We start from the raw sequence: 26,652 nt of genomic DNA, 5'->3' as shown, positions 1-26,652 counted from the left end.
CTTAATCTGTAATTTTAGAAATCCCAAATAACTTTATAGTCTCAACGTTTCCATTCATCAACTCGAACGTCACAAGAGATTCCAGAGGATTTTCAAATTCTACAAGAAATCCGAACCCAATTTGAAACTCGATATCTGAACATTCCGATCGATTCCCATAGATTATTTTTTTTTTATAGCAGAGGTCGTGTTTAAAGTCATTATATTTATTTCTTAATTTTAATTCTGAGGTAATTCTTCTTAAACAAGTCTTTGGTACGAACCTAATCCGGATCCAAATCTAGAAATCATTGGAAACCATCGAAAAAATCGGAAATTGTATTGAAAAAAATTAATACTTCATTAAAATTTAATTACGTATCAAAGGATGAAGGAGGAGGAACGAACGTGTCTTCGTTCCGTTCGTGTTAAATGTCAGTTGAAAAAAATAAAATAATAATCTTCTCCATCAGATCTTTAGGTTTTAAAGTCAGAAGACGATTTGTGCACGAATACTTAATCCTCTTTCATTAATATTAGAACCGCACTTCGGAGGCAATTCGTTGGATGCATTAATTAAATTACCTTATCGTGGCATCATCCAGCGGTTGCTTCTTCTTCGACGGTCGATGAGACTCCCTCCCCTCTTCTTCCATCTCCACTGACACTAATAGAAATTTCCAACTAAACAGAAGGAAAAATAATACGGTAAATATACTCAAATATGTTTTATTACTATTTTCTTTTTTCCCTCCCTGAGGGTACTGTACTTGGCAAATCTTTCTAGTCATATTCATTGAGGGTTCTGCCATGGTCGGATGGCTCGATTCTTGCTCAGAATAGTTGCATATTTTTTTTTTTTTCTAGTAGCAAATTACTGTGTGATTCTATGGTTTGCCTAAAGAAGAAAGTATTTGTTTATTTATCGGACAACACCGGTTTCCATAGCTGTCAAATTTGCCTGGCGGATAACACTGCGTATTATAATGGGAGGGAACGACGAGGATAATTGCGAACGGCTCTTTAACCGTCACGAGCGATTTGACAAAGTTTATTGTGACGTCGGCATTATTAGCTTTGTCTGGCATTCCTACTGTGTAATTTATACGTATAGTTTTCGATTGTTGCCATTTGTTAACTCCTGACAATCCCTCGTCCTCATGTTTTAGTAATTTTCGTGGATCGATTTTTCAGAGTGAATTTATTCTTTTCGTTGATAATTTTCGAATCTGTTTAAGAATTATTTTCGTGACCTTTCGCCAGACCTTTCGCGGGAGAAACTGCGAAGAGTAATTATTTTCTTAGAGTCGTTCTGAGAGAAGAAAACAAGGAGCGAGAGGAGGAAGAATCTTAATTATAATCGACTCCAATCCGTCAATGATAGAAACCGTAAGTGGGGGGAATTCTTCAGAACGATCTTAGTATATATATAACACCAGAAAATCCATGGAAAATTTTGATTATTGCCGAATTTTCCGAACGTTTTGAGTCAGATAGAAGCGAGGGTCATCTGGAACTCATAACGGTTTCTGGCTGTATCATTTACGATCCGTAAAATAAAGAAGGATGCTACACCCGTAATGTATCTGGCCATAAAAATAGGCGTAAAATGAGTAAAGAAAATGCGATCTGTATTTTATTTCCTAAAGATATAAATAAAAGCGTTAAACGAATTAAACTTAATTTTAATTCGCGTTATACTCGTTATCTAATTCGCGTATTATGCGGGTACTCGAGAAATACATTAAAAAATTATCCAAAGTATCTTCTTCCATTAAATTTAAGCGTATAAAACTTTTTTACGGGTTTTTCTATGAAACTATTTACTTAAAATAATCATATCCTTGGAATGGGGGAACCATAAAGTTAACAACGCTTTTAGAGAAACTATCTTCTTTGAAGGCACCCGTCAATATTCATACATAATCCCACCCTTGTGTATAGAGTAAAGAAGGATAATTTTGTGATACAAGGTGACTTTTACAACATTAATTTAAAACTGGTTTCAATGACATCTATTGAACTAGTAATTTAAATTTATTAGAGAATTTGCTGCGTGTTATCCATTAGATGATAATGGCTTACATTGTGACTTAGAGGGTAAACAAGAGTGCCAAACGTCTTAAGCTCGTATTTTCTCCTGAATTTTTTACGTCGTTCTTCAGTAAAATTGAACTGATAGAAGAAGACAAGAGATGGAAACCTTCTGTAGTGTTTCTGACTAGTTTTCTTCGTTATAATTTCGTGTAGTGTTTTAATTTTAAATTATTAAATAATATAAACGTATTTTATCCCGTGGTCGAGTGGTTAAAACCACCGAATAGCATTAGTTCGATCCTCACAAATGGGTTGCCAACGTGAAATTTTCCACCCTTCTTTTGTCTACCACCTACACAGGGGTCAGTTTTTACAATAGAAAGTCCTAAGCTTATGCCATCGATCCAATCCATTCAGACTATTCAATAATTATATATACAGGATATACAGGGATCTAAAAATGCCCTATAAACACCCCTTCGAATTTATTGTTACTGAGCTAGAATGGAGTTCGTAAGGCTTTGCATTTCTTGGCACTTTAGTACATCAAATTAATAGTATCTACTTCAATATTTTCAATTTAATATATTACTAAACCAAACACTAGCTTTAAGTACGTAATAAAATGCATAATGAATCTAAACAACGTAACTTTAGAATCTTGCAACTGTTTTAATAAAGAATATGAAAAATAATAAAACAAAATATAACGTGTAAAGTATAATAAAAATCAATAAGATATTTTTAAATAGAAGTTTTAACGACACAGATTATATTCCACACACAAAATCATTTATTATGCTAAAGGTTTTACATACAAAAAGTTAATTTTCCACAAGATAAACTTAAAATCAATAGGAAAACATACAACATGTAAATAATAATATCAATTTTTGTACGTTATAATATAAAGATGCCACCAGGAATCGGATAATAACGTGTCAAAGTAATGTTTAATAGCGTTTATTGGGTGTAAAATAAATCTCTCGGTTTCATAAAATGCAAATTTTATACGTCCATAAAATTACACTCTCGCAGAATTAACTTCCTTTATTATAGAAATGTTTTCTGTATAACACATACAAAAAAACCCCTCTCTATCACTTCTCTAGTCGAATCATAATTTATTAATGTAAATGGTTTTTATAGCTGCAGTTATAACTGCTGTAACTAATAATAAATAAGCTAAAAATAACACGAAATTGCCTTTCTTTGCTGTATTGCATCGATGTTTTCACTGGAAATGCTTTATTTATAGTCCATATAAAAAGAGATTGATATAGATAATAATTTTTCTGAGATTGCAAGCATCTAAATGAAATACCCCCCAAAAAAAACAAGCCATCATTGACCCTGTCTACCTTCACCGATAGACTTACATTGAATTTTTTTTGTATTGTTTTTACTGTAGAAAATTTAGGGGCGAACCCACGACCACCGAGTGGTCATGGGTTCGCGCCTCTCAAATGGTTTAGCAAGTGGAGTTTTCCGGGTTTACTTTACGGTTGTGACAACCTAAACGGGGGTCAGTTTCCGTAGAAAGTCCACTATGGTGGCACCCCTGGCTGATCGCCCACGCGTTGCATTGACGTATACAAAGATTATGCAAGCGTGACCGTTGCATTGACAAGAAATTTCACTGACACTCCAATCTTACAAGAGAAATTTCTTACGGATTTCAATTCAAATTTCTTTACAGTAGAATTATGTGAACCTCTTCGAATTGCTCCACGGCACGAAAGAATTGGGTTGGGTAGTTTTGTCTGGCACCAGAACAGAGAATACATGGCAAACCTTAACTAAAGTCCATTACAGACAATAGGAACCAGTGGCACGGGAGGAGGAGAAGAAGGAGGAGAAGAAGAAGAAGGAGGAGGGAACCACACCCGATCCAAATTACTCACGATATATTACCAGGATTCGGATTAAATGGGATCGAATCCAGATTCATATCAGCACCTGATCCAACGCAACACGAACACTTCAGTTTGATAGAATCGCCTGCAATTTGTATGTTTGTTTGTATACAGCAAGGCGACAGGTGGGCAATCTGCCAAGGGGTATGCTACCGGAAAGACTTTCAATAGAAAACTAATCACTATTTTAGTGTTACAAACGTAAATAAAACCCGGAAAAATCCACGTGCCAGCTCTTTTGAGGGGTGTGAACCCACGACTCCAGCGTTCAGTGGTTTTATCTGTTGGGCTGGGCAGGGCATAAGTTCCAGAACAATTCTTTAAAAATTTAGTTTTTAATCCGAATGAAGTTCGCCTTGTTGCAATTACTGAATAAATAAAACGCAATTCATCAATATGAATAGATTCTTCTCTCCTTTTAACGCCACACCTACGTCTTCCAAAATTGTTCAATTTGGAATAATATAATGTTCAATTTTTTTTATTCTTTTTATAAATCTTCCCTCCTCTCGATCATTTATTTGCTTTATTTTCTACGTATTAAACAAGTAAAAAAGAAATAAGTATGATCGATGCAAACACTAGATGCTAAACATTAAAATATTCGCACGAAACACTAGAAATGTGAAGTAAATAAATGGTAAAGCCACACCTTTTGTAAAATGGGTAAAATCTACATGCGTGAAGGAACAATTGTATCAATCAAATCTTAAACAAAGAAAACGAAATTGGATAGTAATCCAGTAATGAAAGCTAACAATAACCATTGAAATTTTTTACCAAAGAATTATTGTTTGTATTCTCGACCCACTTTACGACTATTGTTTCTACTAATTACCGACATTCCTTGCGGTTTCTTTATTCAAAGCTCAATTGATTTTCTATTGTTTCCCCGATGCAAATGATGTTAAACTTCATACAAAAGGAATACGTGCTTATAAAGCGAAACGTGCACTATCTACACCTTTGAATACTTTTTATTAGCACAAATATTGGCATGCAGTTTATGTATACTGCATATATATATCAACTAATCACCCTATTCTATCGCTGTCAAATTAATTTTTTGTGAGGTAGTCTTCTAAACCGTATCCACACCAAATTCGACACACTACAAAAAAATATTGTGGGAGTTTCCCACCTTAAACAACCCCTAAAGTCCACCCCTCTTTAGCTTAATGTTTTACAGCTTCATTACTGTAAAACACAGATCATCACCCTCTCCCAACCCAATATCAACAATGGGAACGATATCATCGAAAGTCTCCACACGAATAATCCAATAATACCTATTATTCTTTATTGATATCTGCCCATTCAGTTACATAACAATAACGGTTCGATAAAGTTTTTAATAAGTTGCAATGGATTCTATCGAACAATCGCAGATACTGTGTATTATTAATAATAATCGATAATCTTCTCCCTTACATACATTCAAACACACAGATAGTAAATACAATACCGCTTTTGGCTGCCAAAAGCATATTACAGGGTTTGTTATAACACAGGGAAGGTATGACGATCGGTCAAAAAAGTAACCCTCCCGGCTTAAAATTTTTACTTTTCGAACTCGGGAGACCTTCAAACGTCCAGAAATTCAAAGAAATTGGGGGTTTTTCCCTGTATACGTAGCTGTTAGTGTGGGGAGCACGATAATTGTTTACCCAATTTGCACCTTAATAACTCGCGTGTCATTTGTCTAAAATTTCTGAAATTTTGCACGGAGGTTCGCGTATTAAAGGAAAATGTTTGTAGAAATTTTCGGGAAAATCGGGCCATTACTTCGGGAGATATGGCCCACTCCCTTAATGTCTCACCAATCAATTTGAAGAATTACAGGTAATGGTAACAATTAAACCTGTGTTTGCTTTATGTATTTTTCCTTGTTCGTAAAACTAAAGCTTGGCATACGAAAAATAGATCTTATGCAATAAGTTTCAGATAATTAAGTGCAGTAAAATTTCCTTACGATAATATTTTAGTGGTAACGACATGGATTTCTTGTCGAGATGATCCTGGAAATCAATAGATACGGTGGCGTGAAGAAGCGGCTTTTGACTCCTCGCCTCTCTACCTTTAACCATTTTAATGCCAAGATATTAAAATTGATTGGATCACGTCAACTTCTCTGGACCCTTCGACGTTTAGTGAAATTTCTACTTTTACGTCATTCGTAATGTCTAATGCAAACACATAAATCAACCTAATAATTTTCACGCGGTGTTAATAAGACACAATTAACCTTCTGTTACACTGAATTATAATCTCTAAAAAAGAGAAATAAAAACGAACTGAATGACTTTTCCGGCATAAAAGAATTGCAAGTGTTAATAAGGACATATGACAGAGGACCTCCCCTCTATCTCCTCACCCCTTGACCTTTGAACTACCAAAATTTAACAGCATTTAAGCCTCTAATACACAAACCTCAGTGCAAAATTTCAAAAATTTTCGACAAAAGGCACAGGAGTTATTAAGCTTCAAAGTGGGTGAACGAAATCATGCCCACCCCCAAACACACACAAACCTCAATACATACAGAAGAAAACCTCCAAAGTTTTTTGCATTTCTCGACGTTTCAAAGACAATTGAATCCAAAAAGTATAATTCTTGAGGGGGTCATTCTTTGATCTATTGCCACACTTTCCATCTGTTACATATAACAATTGGGAAAGTAACAGCGACAGATAATTCAAACAAAATTTATAGAATCCTGTCGTTTCATGTAAACTATATTCAAACTTTCACACTATATGGAGGTAAAAGTTATAGCATTTGTTTCTTTAAAATATCTTATTTCTAAAGTAAAGCATCTTCTGCATTATTTATCTGTTAAATTTGAATGTCTTTTTATTATATAACCCGCTGTAATGCAGCGAGTAAAGCGCGTAATATATCTTTCAAGTTATACAACGTGTTATATGTGAGTAACACATCTTCCATTCTGACATAATCGACTGTGTTTTTCCACCGTTACCGTCACATCATAGGCGAGGAATCCATATTTTTCCGGATCGGAGAAGAGAGGAGAGGGGAGGGGAGTTTGTAAACACTCGTTTAAACCTGTCATTTTTCCCCCCCTTTTTTCCTTACATCTTCCTATCGAATTACAATGGTGATAGCGTACGTAACCAAAATATTTTCGTTACGTACGCTGCGGAGATTGTAGATAATCTTTAGCTTTTCGGGTCCAAGCTACCGGGTGATGCTGCTGCTCCTCCGTAAACAACCTTCCCACCCGGGCAGTAAACAAACGTGGAGTGACGATCGATAGAAACGAGACACAACATCGATTCCTGAATGTGTAGCTCAACATCTTCCTATCGTTTAAGGTCACTGGCGTACGTCTTATCGACATTACGACCTTCATTCCGGTAGAGTCCGGATTCGAGTCTTCCGTTCTCCATTTATCGTCGATATAAACTGCGTATAAAAATGATTAAAGCTACCTTAGCGTTAATTTATGAATGTTGATTAGTAATTCGCTTCCTATGTTACGTTGTTACTGGACTTTCCTGGCATTCTTCATTTCTTTTCATCCCTAATAATTGCTACAATTACATTTACTCTTCAAATTGATGCGGGAGATATTAAAGGAGTGGGGCCATATCTCCCGAACCAATGGTTCTATTTTCCTGAAATTTTCTAGCAACATTTCCCCCTAATACCCAAACCTACATGAAAATTTTCAGAAATGTTTGACAAAAGGTACGTGAGTTATTAAGCTTCAAATTGGGTGAAAATTTGTGCCTCCGTACGCACTACGTACAGAAGAAATCGCCAATTTTCTACCATTTTTTGACTTTTCAAGGTCCAAAATTTTGAGGGGGGTCATTTTTTGAACTTCTCTCTATTATACAACAGCCGTAAAAGTAATTAAACGATAGTACTCGAACCCATCTTGTTAGTGTTATACAATACTCATATATTTATCAATATAATTATGTAAATCCACTCGCCACAAGGTTTCATTATTATAAATGTCTCTACTTTAATAAACATTCATTTATTCATTGAAACATAATGGATTCCTTCGCCGAAATTAGCTTAAGGCTACGAAAATAAATACGATAGAATTATACAAAATGATTACAGCATGCCATACAAGAACAATTGTATAATGGTAATATGATCAATAAATGTTCCTCCCATCCACTTTTCTACATGGATTCATGAAAATACTACGGGCTGATGATTCTGGCTGCATGATAATCCTCATCGTTTATCAATACTTGGGTACGGATAAAAGTTTTATGAGGGGTGCAAGTTGAGAAACAATACAATACATCAGCCATACGTATCAAATGATACATAAAACTATTAATCATATAGAATCATTGGTAAATGTCATCACCCTCTCAACTTTGCCAACTATTAATGTGTTTATACATCTGCCCCGTGATATCAACACATTACTAAGGTACTTGTATTATCGTATAGAATCTCCTCACCCGAATTTTATACTATAACACTAGTTTTATCAACGTCACACTCCACAGTCCCTCTGCTAATACCATCAATTAGTTGGATTTTATTGAGAGTAATTAATATAATCTACAGCAAAATTAAAATAAGAATAACTTATATATATCCCCGAATATCCGGTGTGTTGGTTAATGTATAATTCCGTAAGCGTTAGTGTACGAGTTGTAGAATACGTGGCAGCCATTTTAATATTTAATGCCATTCGTATGTTTACTGATTATAGGCAAGATGGGTGTATTTCTCGTTAACAATACTTATCAATTGTAGACCGAGTGAGATTAAATATTTTAATTAATTTTTCTACAGATAAAGACGGTGGTTTTTGTTTTCTTTTGTTTTAATATTTGTTAAAATTTCGCATGAGATTTTACTTACAAATAAGCGAAAGAAAAGACATAGAAACTTTATAATACAATCATCGATTTTCTTGTATATTGTGTCGGGCAAGCAATCTCTAAGAATACATTACGTGCACTTTATCTGCCAACATTTTGATCATCGAAATCAATTACTTCTCTTCTACTTTCGAGGGAAGCAACTTCAGCATTTTCATCTTCTACGGATCAATATCTCGCTTTCGTTTATAATTCCTTGTCAATTCGGTTACCATCATCTTCATTTCCCCACAAAAAAATCAACAAGAATTATTGTAATCCATGCAAGATTCTGACAGAATGGCATCCACTAATCGTTGGCCCGTTATCCTACGGGCAAAAAAGGGGGAGGGGCATTTTTCCACAAATAGGGGGTCCCAAACCAACCTTTTATAAACTCGTTTCTGTACTAATAACATTAAAATTTAAAATTAATGCATATATCTGAGGACACTACTAGATTGCCGGTGTGGTGAAGGAGTAGGGTGTACTTGATAATTCCATTTTATATGAATTCCACGTTGTACGAGTCACTTAGATTTTACAAATACGTGTGCCGGGCCGTGAATGGCTCACGTATTTGTAATATCTAGTGGCTCGTACAACATGGAATTCGTATAAAATGAAATTATCAACAGTGTTATAGGGGGTCGACTGTTTGTACTGGTATAGAGGAGAGGTTCCGGGAAATTACTCCAAAATCCTCCGAGACAAAAGTCGACACTGTACAAGGGATCCCCTGATTTAAATTTTCCTGGGAATTCACGAATTTTAATCGTACGAAAAGACCAAAATTTCGACGTATTTTTTTCATTGTACTTTTGTTAACAGAAGAAAATGTCTGCCTTCTTGTTAATATAAAACTCGAGAAACTTGGTAATGTAAGAAAGAAAAATAATAATAAAAAAATGGAGAGTCGAACCGTGTCGAAAATATCGAATTCTAATGATATTCCATGATAAATATGTATGATCCATAATTAAGCGAGGGAAAAATTCAAAAAATTGAATAAAAAGAGTGAAAATCTCCGTTCGAAGCGACCAATTATTCACGCGATCGAACGTTTCATTGTATTTTTTTTTATTTTTACTGTCCTATCGAAAGATTATACATAAAAAAAACAAGGAAAACAAAGCCTTACAATGATTAAACACTGTGTAAACTGTATAAAGAAGAAAGCTCTGAAGAGACAGAAACACAAAGGGGGGAAGAGAGAATTTAAGACATAATTAATCGCCTTCGTACTTATAATATTAATGAAGTAAAGAGTAGGAAAGATGGAGGAAAAAATAATATTAATAAAACATCGATCGATAAACGAGCGACGTTAGAAAACAAAGTTCATTCCTATTAAATCAATGTTATACATCCATTACAATAATGGTAGAAAATAGCAATTAATAAATTGCCTCCATTTTGTTAATAGGCAGAATAGGAAATCGTAACCTGTGTTATGAGAAAGGGAAAGAAGCACGTGGAGAAGATGGAAGAAAGCATCCCCCCGGTCACTATATAAGTACAGTTAAACCTGTGTAAACCGAATGGAATACTTTTCCGTTTGAAGAGGTTTTTCTAACTCAACCTTTCGAAGAACTCTTCCGGTTTAGGCAGGTTTTTTATTTCAAACACAGCAAATTGCTGCCTTTCAAAGAATTCTTCCCGTAAAGGCAAGTTTTCCTTCTTATTACGGTTCCGTTTTAAACGGGTTTCATCGTAATTAAGTTTACCAGAACTCGGCTAATTATTGACGTATTCGTCTTCGAACGGTTGTAAACTTCTTTTGTTCCATCTGGAAATTTAAATAACTGATGATTCTATTTTTAAAAATACTGTAAAAGGACTATTATCGAATGGAAAACCGTTAATGCACCGAAAACGAATGGATCTGTCATTATTCTTCTAGTTTAATGCAACGTATTAATCGCGCAGAAAGAAGAACTAGAAGAAGTGTAAGCGTGACACGAATTACCGTAATTTTTTCCTGTGTTTTCCTTCGTATTTTTATCATACGAGTCCGGTTTACACAGGTTTCACTGTACTGTACATAAACACATTTCGTACAAAGCGGGAACGATACTGATAATCACTGCGTTAGTACGAATAACCTTGTGTACTTTACACTAAACTCGACCCGTGTCTTTTATCTCTGTGTTAAAGGAGTCATGTAACTTTACAATAAATTTCAAACTATATAGAAGTAATGAGTGTTGGAAGGAGACGTCGAAAGGGACGTCACGTTCTTACGTTATTTACTGTCTACACGAGATTCCTTCCTCCCTTTTAAATTTATTTAGTTAATTTTTTATAGATACAATCTATTTACGTCGACCGCACACTAAAAAGCACTCCGGACGACATCGATAACGTGGTGTTTTTGCCCCGGGGACGACGTCATCGATACCCTAAATCGAGTTACACCAAACATTATCACGTTATTAATCATTTTTTATTGGCATTTAAACGAATATCAATTTGCAAAAATAATTTTTTAAAATATTCAATATTTCTCCTGTGGTGTATACGACTGGAAAAAAGGGAGGAAACCATCGACGGTGCCCTCTAGAAAATAATAACCGCAGTCAATTTTCCTGAAATGTACCCAAAGCGGCGCGGATTTTTACCTGTTTTTTCATTCCTTTCATAAATGGGTTATCGGCCTATAAACAAACAGGGAACATGCCCTGGGGTTGAACTAACATCTGAAGATCCTAGTTTGCCGTTGTGGCTCAGACGCATGGTATACTGGCACAGAAGAAAAGTCCCTGGGAGATTCCCCAAAATCCCCCAACAAAAATATTTAAAGTCAACACTGTACATGGGATCGCTAAATCAAATTTGCTAGGGTGCCATGAATCTATAACGCGCTACTGTGGATTATGAATATTTTATGCATTTTACCAAAAATTCCAATGGTTATAAGTTCCGTTTCGGAGTCTCCCCTCTGATAGAGACCTCCGAGAACTAACGCCTATTATTCTGGGTATGTTTGAAGGAAGCGGCACGATTTGGGTGGCCCTCGCGCGCGACAATCGATGCCACGATGGTTCCCCCCATTCGGACATCGAGTTTTTTTCTAAGAGTGCGTTTATCTTTAAATAATCAGTCCTGTAAGAGTATCGTTGAAGTCTGTCTTTGTATTTTGGTACGTGTCGAAGCTAATTTTAGCTTTAACGAGCGTTTTTCTCTAGTGATGTGTCCTTGTACTGTATTTATATACACAAAGGTAACGCGTCGAACAATTCAATAGAGTAAAATGTGTTTTACCCGCTACTGTTGGCGGTAAAGAAATCTGTCATCAAAAATTAAATATATATATATTAAAAAAAAACAGCATTAACCGGGAAAGGGATGAGATATAAAAGTGTGTTTGGAGCGCTTCGCGGGTAAGAAATCGATTCCGCGTAAACATTTGCGAACGCATTCCACCTCCCCAGGGAGGGAGGCGAGGACGAATGGGTCCGTCGGGAAACAGGGAAAAAAGAATTCCCTAGAAACTAGGTAAGAAAACAACGGGAGTAAAAGACAACTTTGAAAATTCCTCATTTAATCCCTCTCTTCTTTATGTTATTTTTAATATACGTAACAAGGAAGAAATAAGCGAGAATGGTGTTAATTATCCCCATATTTATTATATAACCGTTATATTAAAAGTATAATTAAAATTTATTATTTGTAATAAACAATGGCTTAAATTCTCGTCCACTTTCTGAGCTTGGCTCTAAAAATTTACAGCGCAGACTACTTATAAAACACAAAGAAACAAACCGGTTAAGAATACAGTCGACCCCCTATAACACTGTTGATTTTTCCGTTTTATATGAATTTCATATTGTACGAGTCACTTATATTTTACAAATACGTGTGCCGGGCTGTGAATGGCTCACGTATTTGTAAAATCTAAGTGACTCGTACAATATGAAATTCATATAAAACGGAAAAATCAACAGTGTTATAGGGGGCTCGACACGGCATTTTCCTCGATATAAAGTAATTTCCTTATCTTAAGTTACGAATAAACTGTTCGTAAACATCTAATTAAACGTCTTATGAAGATTCGTCGTAAAAATCCGCTACAAAAATGTGTTATTTAACTTATTTTATTGAGCTTAACTCTTCATTCTCTTTTCCTCTTTGTTGCTTAATTTCGTAGTTTTATATTTAATATTTCACTTAATAGAAGAATAGAAAAATTGGGCCAGACGTTGATTCGATTGCCCCTATTTATCAAATAATTATCATCTTGGAGCGCTTCGCAATACGATAACTCGAACGAAATTTCATTTTATAAAAAGGTTCCACTTCGAACAAACAAATAAAAATATCTTACAATATTCCTTATAATATAAAGGATAAGATAAAGTTTTTAAGATTTATTTTATATGATAAACTTTCCTAAAACCTCCATTTAAAAGTCTTCAGAATGATTCGGGAATATTAAGAGGGTGGGTCATATCTCCCGAAAAAATGGTTCGATTTTCCTGAAAATTTCTACATACGTTACCACCTAATATTCGAACCTCCTTACAAAATTTCAGAAATTTTAGACAATTGGCACGCGAGTTATTAATTTTTAACTTCAAATTTGAAGTACAAAATCGCGCCCCCACATACATTAAAACATACAGAAACTTCTAATTTTTTTTTTGTATTTCTCGACGTTTTAGGGTGCTGATCGATCACCATACTTCCCCTCTGTTATATAACAGCCGGGAAAGTAATACAGTTTATCAATAGTATTACACAGCCTCAGAAAGGTAGAGTGCCACTCCTTTTTTCTAACGTGGCAACGAAAGATTTTCATTGAATTATTATTCCAAACGTAATTAATTTTTGAAGATTTCTACATTTTATAAACATAAAAACACTTTAAAAATAATTTCCTCTTACGTTATAAATTTATTTCCTTTTTTAATTATATTACTCGAAAAATAAATGAATTAATTTATCCTCAATGATTATCCTACGTGTTACAACATAGAAGGTTAGTTTCTGCTCGATAATTATTATTATTATTATTGTTATTATTATTATTCTATTGAGTTAATTGCGGATCAAAGTGTGCGACTCTAGCAGAAACTACCTTTTCTCATTTATTTGCTACTTACAGAGACGTAGGCCCACTAATTATATGAGAAATTAATTACAAGATTTTATGGTCCGAAAACGTCAGGATTAAAGGACGAAAGCGCGCTATATAATACGTAAATATTCGTCACTAAATAGAGTAACACGTGTAGAAGACGTGAGTAACGACGAAAAACACGCAAGGACACACGAATAAATAAATATAAATTTAAGGGCATGTCCCTCGTAAATTCCTGCTTAACTCACGCCCTTAATTTGTCCTGATTTTCCTCTATCTTTTAGGAATAACTAGAGATTTCTTTGAGTAACGGCAGTGGCAGATTACCCAATTAGAAACACCAGGCGCTCTCCGGGGGCACCGAAAATTACACAAGGATTTTGTCGTCTTTTTTTAATATAAAAATAACAATTACATAAAGGGCCTTATAACAAAACTATGCATAACAATCTCCTCTACTGAGTAACGACTAGAAAACTGTTAATACACATTCGATCGTTACGTATTGTTCCTTAATTAACTGTAATGTATACATGTATAAATATACGTGTATACACTTAAAATTTACTAAAAACACTACTAAATAGGCTACATATGTAATTTATGCATGCAAAAATTACATATATTTGGAGAACGATACGTAACGTTCATGTGAGTATTAACAATTTTGCTCGCCATTACCGTAAATATATGTATACATTCATTAGGATTATTCTTGTACATGTATTCTACACACACACACACATACTTAGGCCATAGACAATATACTACATAATTGAAACTATAGATTTGTATGTAGTTCTAGTATTGAATAGAGAACCTATAAGCAATTCGTATCAGTCGGAGATGACCCGTGTATAACGAATGTAGAAGTTTATCCCCCCTATTTAACGTCTTTGGTATGAATTTAACAGATATTAATAAATCGGGGGTAACGTTATCGGCTACAGATCCGAATACAAGAGCGGATATTGGATGGAACCGTGCATTTTGCTGTCGACACGAGTTCCAAATATAGCGAGCAAAAATCAATATTTACAATCTTCTCGCGATTTATATAAATAACAGAGTGGCATCGGCCGAGATTTTCCCTCGTATATCGCGAACGAGAGAAGAGTTCGCTTAAAATCTAATTAGTTTCGAAATAATTACTTAGATTATTGTTAATAATTAGCGATAGAACGAGACGTGTGACGTTGTAACTAACGAGGGCACCCTAGAGAATCTCGTATGTATTTACGTAATAAACAGAATTAGTGACGCCACACCATAAATTTGATCTAATTCGATCGATTCGTTGATCGATCATTATCGAGGAAATATTCGATTTTAACCAATGAGAAGATTTCAAATCTCTTACTAAAAGGCCAATTAGAGAGTTGGAATTAGCCACGTGATATTATTACGTATGCAAAATGGACATCTGGCAGTACTGTAAGAGTAAAACCGCCATTTCTTTTCCAGCAACGATTTATTGTTTATTTAATATTATTTGTCGTATAATAAATATTTTTATGATTTTCTTTTTGGATTTTCATTTACTGTTACTATAAATAAAATTCGCTCGTAAGAAAGGAAAGCGGGTTACGATGAATTATTAATTTGTCAATAACGAAATCTCTAAGAATCGACATTTATTTATTATGTAACGAAATGAAAAAGGACATTTACGGTAAAATAGGTGTCTCGTTTATATTCCTATTTTTGCCAAGTCTCTTTATTATTTTTTTTTCTGGTAAAATACAGAAGGAAAACAATTGTTTTTTGAATTATTAAATCAAATCTGCTTACAGGAAATATATATATACAAATATATTCGTATCCATCTTGTCTATCTTGAATAATCAATGTATAGTAAACGTCCATCCTGGTTTATATAATATGCATACTTCAGTATGATCAGAAAAATCACTTGGCATCTACATTACAAATACAGTATATATGATATGATGTGCTGTAGGTGGTCGGTGACTTTTTGATCGTCCTGTGTAACTAAACAGAAAGAATTCTTCTTGTAATTCTCTACTTTCGAATATATCTCGAGTGAAATTCTATTAGAATTTATACTTGGATGGATTTTCTTACCGTTAGTAACACCTAAATAGGATCCAGTTTGCAATAAACCCGTAAAAATCCTGCTGTGTCATCTCATTTCGGCGTGACGCGTTGCTGGAACCAATTAATCCGAAGCAATTAATTTCATTTTCCTATACGTTAAAATCTATTTTGCATATTTGTGTATTTATATACCATATTTCAAATTCGAATATCGAATCCATTATCAATTTTCAACTGTGGAATCTAGCATCCCGAGTGGTCCAGGTTTACATCATGAAATCTTAAATTGATACTTGTGGAACACTTTTCGAATGTGTCCTGTAGAAATATCAGAAAATATCTACGGATTGCCATGTGTCGGACGATCTAATCTCACCCTAATTATTAAAAAGTCACAGCGAAATGTGTAATAATGCATTTGACAGATGTTTCCAAATGCATTGTTTGCGGATCAACTGAGGCTCGGAAAAATCATCTCAAAAGCTTCCGTGCACGATCCCGGGTGATAAATGTCCAACCAATATCTTCTGGCTTAATGGTTTAGAGAAAAATCTGTTCAATGGATGTAGTAACTGTGTGTTTCCAAACCATCGACGTTATGTTCGTGACATAAAGAACCCCATTTTTTTACCTGTATAATTGATTCCAACTTTATTTTAATGGAGAAGATATAAGATATACAAGATGGAATGATATCTCGAAAATGTTCAAGGAATGAAGTGACCAGCTAACTCTTCTCATCTGTGGAAAGATACAGAAATGTCGATAATCCTTCCCCAGTTAAAGATTGAATTTCCTGAAGAGTGGTGTCCATCACCCAGGGGACCCATACATTGGGGTACGTCTAGGTTGCTATTTTCCTAATCCCCAAGGATTCCAAATTCCATTATCAATAGACAACAGAAAATTAACTTCTACTCTATTCTGCAAGTATAAAAGAAACTAGCGATATTTGTCCATTGTGCCAAGCAGCCTCATGCCCTATGTTCAATGCTAAGTTAGCCACGATTGCAATTACCCGGAACGCTGATCCGACGTTCAGTCATAGTGTTTGAAGCTTCTTGCATAAGATACAATACCCTTTTTTTCCGGTTTTTTTTCCCCTTTTTTTTTGTTTTGGGGGCCGGTTGTTGCCACAAACTGCAAAGACCAATCAATTTATTTTCAGCACCAATCTTCGCTTTGCAATCAACGTACACGTAAGAGTTGAGCGTGTACCTTATTCATATTTATTTCAATTAACAATACCAATTACGAAACAGATAAATTTCTAATAATTATTGAAACATTTTAATTAAATGAACGTCTATAGTGCCACACTAGAAGATGGCTTGAAATTTTAATTTAAACGTAGAGTATTTGAAATTTTTGAAATTTACTCTTTCTTCTGAATTTTTGATGACCAATACAGAATGTTTTTTTTACCGAATCCCCATTCAAAACTCATAAATTTAAGGTAATTTATGAGAATAGAAGCAACAGAGCAAGACGAGCAGCATGCAGAGTATAATAAAAATAAACGAAACTGTTATTCCTATTCGCATTGCTGGAAATTATTTATTCCGAATTATGATTTATATAAATAAAAATCCATAAATTTCAGATATAATTATATTTCGAGATATTTTATGTGGAAATTTTTATGTAACGTTAGCGAAAACGTATACACATCATAGTGAAGATACAGTAAGCAAGAAGAAGAAAGAAAAAACATTCCAGTTGATTGATATTCCATCAAATGGGCATAATTTATTCATTTCTACATATTCGGCGTGATATTACGCAAACTTTCATGAATTATTAACAGTTCTAATTCTAATTATTTCAACGCAACAAGGGTCCGAGTGGATAAAACCACTGAACACCTTGCCAAAGGGCACAAACTCTCGACCATCAGCGGAAGAAACCAGGAAAACTCGGGTTTCTTCACATCTTGACAGCTAAATAGGGAAGCATTTTTCCTGTTTAGGTGTTAAGACACAATGCCCATGTCCTCCACACGTGTTGCTTTGCCTTATACCAACAATCTAATCTAATGTAATCGCTCTATATACGATTCAATTAACGTATTTAATCCCTAACAGTATTGTTAATAATAAATCTGACAGTAATCCCATTATTACAATTTTTAATACTAGATTATTATAGATCATTACGTGTACCATAATAACACGGTGTTAAAAATAATAATATATAATTTAGGCACTACATTATACGCTAATGAATATATTATTATGAAATCAAAAATCAATAATAGATTGTCAATACTTTCGAAAACTAATTCTAATAATTAGAAACGAATTATTGCATGCAAATACTATGAGTTTATGGGAAATCAATACTTACGAATGCATTCGTAAACATTAATTTCCAACGATTCTCAAAATGGGCGCTACCACACTTTCCAGGAAGATAGAAGACACAAGGGTTTTCGCCCCTTTTGTATTTCAACACTCCTTCTCCCTATTGTCAAAGGGGCAAAAACCCTTGAGTCTTCTATCCAACACCCCTTCTCTTATTCCAACATCCTTCTCTCCTTCCTGGCAATGGGAGAAGGATGTTGGAATAGGAGAAGGGGTGTTGGATAGAAGACACAAGGGTTTTTGCCCCTTTGACAATAGGGAGAAGGGGTGTTGGAATACAAAAGGGGACAAAAACTCATTTGGAAACAAGAAAACATAAGAAATACATGCACTAAAATAGAGAGTAGTCCGAAAGATTTGTAAAACAATAGGCTAAATTTGCAGATTTCTTCAATACAAAGACTTGGTAAGACAATGGACGAAATTTACCGAGTGAATTACATATATACTTAACCATATTTCTGGTAATTTGTGTTAAATATATTCTTTGAAATCCTGTTAATTATTAACTTTGTTATATTTAGAAACGTCTCCTGGGTATTTTGTATTTGTAATAATTAATAAGAGCGGAACACAGACAAAACATTTTATAAGCCTCTCTGGTGTATTTTTCCTCGAGATATGTCCGAGTTGACATTATCCTAAATTATCCTACATCGATATGAAAAATTGAAACAGTACGCATTCTAAAATAAAACATTTGCCATTTCAATTTCTTATATTAAAATTGAAAACAGCCAGCAAAGATAAATCCAACTTATACGTGTATATATATATAAACCTATATATAAAACTGGCTATAAATGTAAATTATTGCTAGATATTATATTATATAGTAACTCTCCATTGACTGAATTATTTCTAATCCCGGTATCTATTTTTAGAACCGGCGGTTGTTACCTAAATTCGCTCCAATAAACAACCATCTTACATAATAAAGAAAAGAATACAAAGGATTTTTTATTCATTGCGACATCGTCACAATACCGGGCTGCAATTTTCAACCATCTTTTAATTTAAAAACCTCACGTAATTTCCGGTTCGTACGTAGTTAATCGTAGTCTTCTTCCCCTAATCTTTCCATATCCGGTTTCTATTTTCATCCATCCATCTCCGTTCTCGAGATTAGCGAAGGACAGACACGCGTAATGGGCATACGTCGATGAAAATTACAGCCCAATATGGATATTTTAAATTGAAAGCCAAATTTTTAAATTAGTTCCATCCTCGTATAATAATAGACCTATTCTATACAAGTTATATCCTAAACACGAGGAATTAAGATTGCAGGAGGAACCGGGATCGAATCCCAACGGAACCTCTGGAATGTTTTGTGGGTTTACGGGTATATCGGGTCCCGGCCATTCTATTGTGGGCCCGGGCGATTCCACTAAAAAGGGGCCCTTTTAGCATCCACGGGGCACCAACAGGGCCTTTGTATCAAGCACACCGTAGCGAGGATTTCTTTTTTTAAATGTGTATTGAGCGGTAATGGTGTGATGTGGTAAAAAAAATGGTCTCGTTTATAACGTCTTGTCAAAAACAAATATGGTAAAAAGTTAAAAATAAAATTCACGTAATTAAAGTTATTGCACGCTTCATTTATTCCGCTTACGTCATACGTAATATCGTGACGTTTATTGTCGACATAAACAATAATAAATTCCACGTGAACGAGACTCGGATCCGACCAGTTAAAGTATTCGAATTCCCCCGTTTTTTGTTATTTCACACCATTTTAAAGGGGGGAGGAATTCTCTTGAAAATCTGCATAGAATTTTACGAGACGGTATACAACGTCATTTATTATTGGTGAGAGCCGATAGAGAAAGACGTAAAATCGAGTAAATAATTAATCGTTTCGTCGTGCGTGGAATCAAAAACAGTAAAGAAGAATTCGATTGGCACTCGACTGAATGGTGCCATTACCATGAAAGCACGGATGCCAGGAAAATACGTACAGGAAAAGCATTCAATTGTGAAAGAATTCAATCGCGTTACTACGAGGTTAATTTAAATATAACAGATTAATTAATTGTAATTAGTAAGATTTTGCTTGGAGGGGTGATCCGAGAGAACAAATCACAATGAAAATTAAGCGTGCCTGAAATACCAGGTAGACAATTGTTCTAGAATTTCCCCATACATCTAGAAGGAAACTTGGATTATCTTCCTTCTAGAACGATCCACATAGTTTAAATTTTATTCTAAAATCTCTGGGAGGATCAAACACCCGCATCATCCCCCCTTAATTACGCCATACTTTTCGTATCGAGAGACAAAGGTTTTACTAATAAATAAGCGAAATTCGTCAATTTTTCGCGTTTTAAATCCGTCAACGTTTGGACTTCCGCCATTTTATAAAACTGGAACGTGATTTAGCCTTTTAATACCGGAAGCCAACGTTCCTTTTGTGGATATGGTAATCGACCTTCGACCTTCGACCTTCTACTTCAAGAGGGAGTCGCCATGTTCGCGAGGTATATGCTGGCCAGCGTGAGTTTAATTGTCTTTATATTCTAGACGATCGGGTGCGAGTGGGTAGAAACAATTGAATTAATTCTAAGGGTCGTGACCTCTTTAAACTCCGGAAAGAAAGTTTAAAATGGTGGACGATATCTCCTGGCAAAACCACGTGTTTGGGTGAGTGCGCGTGACATCTTTTTCTCTTAGATCGGCGCTTCTTGTTTGGGGGATGACAGAAACGTAATAGAAGTTACTCTTCTATCCTCTCCACCGAACTGAATAGAAATGTTAAACAAGAAAGTCTTCCTCTCTTTGTTGGGTCCTGGAAAGAGTCGAGAGCCGAAAAAGCCAAAACTATTCTTTCTATTGTGTTTTCTAGTATAATGAAAGAGCGAAGGACCCCTTTACCATTTTACACTCCCCCTTAACTTTTCAGAGGGCGAAAACTTTTCGGAGGTCAACGAAAAAAAGGCGAAGTAGAGAGGAAACCTTTGTTATAATTTACCAAAGCAATTTTCTTTCACCCCTACCTTAAACAAGCTTCTCCCTAAAGAAAGGTGGGGGTTATTCAGTATGACGTCCTCTATGGAGTGGGGGAAGTGTACAAATTTTCTGAACGATTGCGACAGGATAAAGGGAGCGTCAGTAGAATTGGTGACATGGTATTTTAATGACCCCAAGGCTTGGAATAACCCCGAAATGACCTTGAAGAAAGGTCGATTTTTAACGAAAATTGAGGGAGGAACGTTTCACGCTAATTCTTTCGACAGAGAGGTCGAGGCAAAACTTTCCACCCCGCGGTTTAAGTGGGACGTGGCTAATTTTAAGTGGAATTAAATCGATCCCATCCCTCCCTCCATTCCTTGGAATGACAGGGCACTCTTCGGGATTATAAAGGGAGAATCTTTCCAAACTCTTGCAGTTTTATAAAGGGGTTTGGTTCTTTGTCTACGTCGACCTTTCTCGTGTCTTATGCAAGCAGAAATAAAACAAAAGTTCGACTCGTCCCTCCTTTCCGCCGTTATCTTAATCGAACTTCGATCGAGTTTTCTCAATCGGAAAACGGCGCCATCTTTGTTAAATACGCGGGGCGACGACTTCAAAAACAAAAAAAAAAAAAAAAGAAAAAACCTCACGTAATTTCCGGTTCATACGTAGTTAATCGTAGTCTTCTTCCCCTAATCTTTCCATATCCGGTTTTTATTTTCATCCATCCATCTCCGTTCTCGAGATTAGCGAAGGACAGACACGCGTAATGGGCATACGTCGATGAAAATTACAGCCCAATATGGATATTTAAAATTGAAAGCCAGATTTTTAAATTAGTCCCACCCCCGTATAATAATACACCTATTCTATACAAGTTATATCCTAAACACGAGGAATTAAGATTGCAGGAGGAACCGGGATCGAATCCCAACGGAACCTCTGGAATGTTTTGTGGGTTTACGGGTATATCGGGTCCCGGCCATTCTATTGTGGGCCCGGGCGATTCCACTAAAAAGGGGCCCTTTTAGCATCCACGGGGCACCAACAGGGCCTTTGTATCAAGCCCACCGTAGCGAGGATTTCTTTTTTTAAATGTGTATTGAGCGGTAATGGTGTGATGTGGTAAAAAAAATGGTCTCGTTTATAACGTCTTGTCAAAAACAAATATGGTAAAAAGTTAAAAATAAAATTCACGTAATTAAAGTTATTGCACGCTTCATTTATTCCGCTTACGTCATACGTAATATCGTGACGTTTATTGTCGACATAAACAATAATAAATTCCACGTGAACGAGACTCGGATCCGACCAGTTAAAGTATTCGAATTCCCCCGTTTTTTGTTATTTCACACCATTTTAAGGGGGGGAGGAATTCTCTTGAAAATCTGCATAGAATTTTACGAGACGGTATACAACGTCATTTATTATTGGTGAGAGCCGATAGAGAAAGACGTAAAATCGAGTAAATAATTAATCGTTTCGTCGTGCGTGGAATCAAAAACAGTAAAGAAGAATTCGATTGGCACTCGACTGAATGGTGCCATTACCATGAAAGCACGGATGCCAGGAAAATACGTACAGGAAAAGCATTCAATTGTGAAAGAATTCAATCGCGTTACTACGAGGTTAATTTAAATATAACAGATTAATTAATTGTAATTAGTAAGATTTTGCTTGGAGGGGCAATAGACAACAGAAAATTAACTTCTACTCTATTCTGCAAGTATAAAAGAAACTAGCGATATTTGTCCATTGTGCCAAGCAGCCTCATGCCCTATNGAAAAGCATTCAATTGTGAAAGAATTCAATCGCGTTACTACGAGGTTAATTTAAATATAACAGAATAATTAATTGTAATTAGTAAGATTTTGCTTGGAGGGGTGATCCGAGAGAACAAATCACAATGAAAATTAAGCGTGCCTGAAATACCAGGTAGACAATTGTTCTAGAATTTCCCCATACATCTAGAAGGAAACTTGGATTATCTTCCTTCTAGAACGATCCACATAGTTTAAATTTTATTCTAAAATCTCTGGGAGGATCAAACACCCGCATCATCCCCCCTTAATTACGCCATACTTTTCGTATCGAGAGACAAAGGTTTTACTAATAAATAAGCGAAATTCGTCAATTTTTCGCGTTTTAAATCCGTCAACGTTTGGACTTCCGCCATTTTATAAAACTGGAACGTGATTTAGCCTTTTAATACCGGAAGCCAACGTTCCTTTTGTGGATATGGTAATCGACCTTCGACCTTCGACCTTCTACTTCAAGAGGGAGTCGCCATGTTCGCGAGGTATATGCTGGCCAGCGTGAGTTTAATTGTCTTTATATTCTAGACGATCGGGTGCGAGTGGGTAGAAACAATTGAATTAATTCTAAGGGTCGTGACCTCTTTAAACTCCGGAAAGAAAGTTTAAAATGGTGGACGATATCTCCTGGCAAAACCGCGTGTTTGGGTGAGTGCGCGTGACATCTTTTTCTCTTAGATCGGCGCTTCTTGTTTGGGGGATGACAGAAACGTAATAGAAGTTACTCTTCTATCCTCTCCACCGAACTGAATAGAAATGTTAAACAAGAAAGTCTTCCTCTCTTTGTTGGGTCCTGGAAAGAGTCGAGAGCCGAAAAAGCCAAAACTATTCTTTCTATTGTGTTTTCTAGTATAATGAAAGAGCGAAGGACCCCTTTACCATTTTACACTCCCCCTTAACTTTTCAGAGGGCGAAAACTTTTCGGAGGTCAACGAAAAAAAGGCGAAGTAGAGAGGAAACCTTTGTTATAATTTACCAAAGCAATTTTCTTTCACCCCTACCTTAAATAAGCTTCTCCCTAAAGAAAGGTGGGGGTTATTCAGTATGACGTCCTCTATGGAGTGGGGGAAGTGTACAAATTTTCTGAACGATTGCGACAGGATAAAGGGAGCGTCAGTAGAATTGGTGACATGGTATTTTAATGACCCCAAGGCTTGGAATAACCCCGAAATGACCTTGAAGAAAGGTCGATTTTTAACGAAAATTGAGGGAGGAACGTTTCACGCTAATTCTTTCGACAGAGAGGTCGAGGCAAAACTTTCCACCCCGCGGTTTAAGTGGGACGTGGCTAATTTTAAGTGGAATTAAATCGATCCCATCCCTCCCTCCATTCCTTGGAATGACAGGGCACTCTTCGGGATTATAAAGGGAGAATCTTTCCAAACTCTTGCAGTTTTATAAAGGGGTTTGGTTCTTTGTCTACGTCGACCTTTCTCGTGTCTTATGCAAGCAGAAATAAAACAAAAGTTCGACTCGTCCCTCCTTTCCGCCGTTATCTTAATCGAACTTCGATCGAGTTTTCTCAATCGGAAAACGGCGCCATCTTTGTTAAATACGCGGGGCGACGACTTCAAAAACAAAAAAAAAAAGAAAAGAAAAGACACCGGGAGGTAGGAATTCAAATTAATTGAGCTTTTCCGAAGTTCTTACAACTAGGAAGGTTTTCAATGAAAGGTCGTCTATCGAGAGGGGAGGGATGTCTCCTCCCCTCTACGCAACGCCATCAAAGTGATGGGATGAAGGAGTTAAGGAGGTGAAAGGTCGTTTTCCAACGTTCTTCTTCGGAAATCAAGATTTCCCTCTCTCTCTCTCCTTCTCGATTACGATACAAAGGACGACCGGAAGTGCGTCGCCGCCGCTATTCTGAGAAAAAAAACCAGAACGAAAGAAAAACGGAAGCGACGGGGAGACAGTCGGACCGAAAGACCTCGCCTCTCACCTAATTACTTCCGGTGCAAGAAAAGGTCGAACGTCGGACGGGCGCTTCTGTCTTTCGTCCTTTCCTCCCTTCTGTAGAAATTTGCGGAGGAGAGACCGCTGCACAGGTCGCGCGCGGAGACAAAGGAGTTGGAAGAGAGCCGCGCGAAAGAGGCTCCGTCTTCCGAACGTAATGGCGTGGCTGTTTCCGTCCCCCTCAAGAGTAAAAGTGATTGGGGAGGAGACCGATGGCGGGTTCGTACGAATCGTCCTTTATCCGGGTCGAAGGTCGAAGGTCGATCGAATCGCCTCTCCCGCGAGAAGAGAGGAGAAGGACCACCCCGACGCCGCTCCTCGGGTTCGACAGAGCGGCGGATCGGTCGGGAACAGATCGATAGCTCCTCCGCGCGCCGCTTCCGGTCCCCTTCCCGCTTCGGGCGAAAGGGAGAGAGAGAGAACGTCCGCGCCCGGAAAAAGGTCTCCTTCTCCCTTCTCTTCCCGCATCCGCGGAACTCCTCTCCGCCGGAAGTCGCTGGCCTTCCCGCCGAATTTTTTGGCTCCCGAGGATCCGTCGTCCCTCCCTCTTCACCCGAATATTCTCCTCCTCCCGATGGATCTCCCGCGCCCCCGGAGGAGGGAGAGTTTCGTCGGCTTCCTCGGCTCGGTCTTCAACGTGTTTGCGGGCGAGGAATGTTTTTTCGGGGCTCCGTCGGCCCGCCGGAAACGGAAAGACGGACGACGGCCGGTTGTTGCGCGCGCAACAAGTGTTCTTCCGGGCGGCGCCTTCCGCCGGCCGTCGTCTGGTCCGGCGAACGGGGGGACCGGACCGCTGGAGCCCCGAGACCTCAGGAGCCTGGAACCCGTCGGGGCCCGTCCGGAGCGTCGCTCCCTACCCGGGGGAGGCCGCCCGCGCTCGTGCGGGGCGGAAGAGGGAGACGGCGTCCGCCCGACGGCCTCCTCCGCCGCCGTCAGAAGGGGCCCGACCGGTCGGGGGTGGCGCGCGCCGGCCGGCAGAAGGCGCCGCTTGCCGCCCGGTGGTGGGAAGGGACCGGGCCCCCGGGCCGGGGAGGACCGCGAGTCGGGCCGGGACCCGAAGGAAAGAGGGACTCACCTGCGGCCAAGAAGACGAAGAAGCAGGTCTTGAGCAGTCGCTCCATCCCGTCTTCCGGATGCGAATTTTCGGGCCGTAATCCTGAGAAGCGCGCGGACGCCGCCGTACCCACCGCCGTTCTCCTACCTTATCGACCCGACGGACGCCGTCGCTGCCGCCAGGGGGAGCCACCGACGAAGGAGTCGGCGTAGGATCGGGAGCGCGCCGACCCGCCGCCGGAAAGGAGCGCTCCCCCTCTCCCCCGGGGCCTTCCCTTTAGGTAGGGGCCCCTTCGAGGGTCCCGTCTCGGCGTTCGAACGTGGCGCCCTTCTCTCCGAAGGCTAAAGAGACGAAACGACAAGGCCTACGCTCCAGTCGCGGTTTTTTTTTGCGGTAAATGCGCGACGCGACGCGTAGCGCACACGCGTCGCCTGATAAAGGAAAGAGATTAATTAAACTGGAAAGATGTCGTCGTCCTCCCCAAGCGGGGAAAAGCAGAAAGAAAGCGTTGGGAAAATTGATATAAATTATGAAGAGGGAGAAGTATTTAAATTCCTGGAGCGTCTCGAGGATTAGTTAGG

At 37.5% G+C, this 26,652-nt stretch overlaps 1 protein-coding gene across 2 annotated transcripts in view; it reads right to left on the bottom strand.

The window, feature by feature from the left end:
* LOC111640832 (acetylcholine receptor subunit alpha-like) overlaps positions 1-26,368 on the bottom strand; it is a 102,981-nt gene extending 76,613 nt beyond the window's left edge. For both annotated transcript variants that reach the window (XM_023386901.1, XM_023386900.1), the window contains exon 1: positions 26,093-26,368. Coding sequence is in view for 1 of the 2 variants with exons in the window: in XM_023386900.1 (XP_023242668.1) it covers positions 26,093-26,138 (46 nt within the window). In the remaining variant the exon portion in view is untranslated. The remainder of the gene's footprint in view (positions 1-26,092) is intronic.
* Between the last annotated feature and the right edge of the window lie 284 nt (positions 26,369-26,652).

The sequence above is a fragment of the Centruroides sculpturatus genome, unplaced genomic scaffold (genome assembly GCF_000671375.1).
Source record: "Centruroides sculpturatus isolate CEXI.00-Female unplaced genomic scaffold, Cexi_2.0 scaffold1491, whole genome shotgun sequence".
NCBI classification, from domain to species: Eukaryota; Metazoa; Arthropoda; class Arachnida; order Scorpiones; family Buthidae; genus Centruroides; species Centruroides sculpturatus.
The sequence above is the reverse complement of the archived record's forward strand: the minus strand, read 5'-3'. Positions and strand labels throughout refer to the sequence as shown.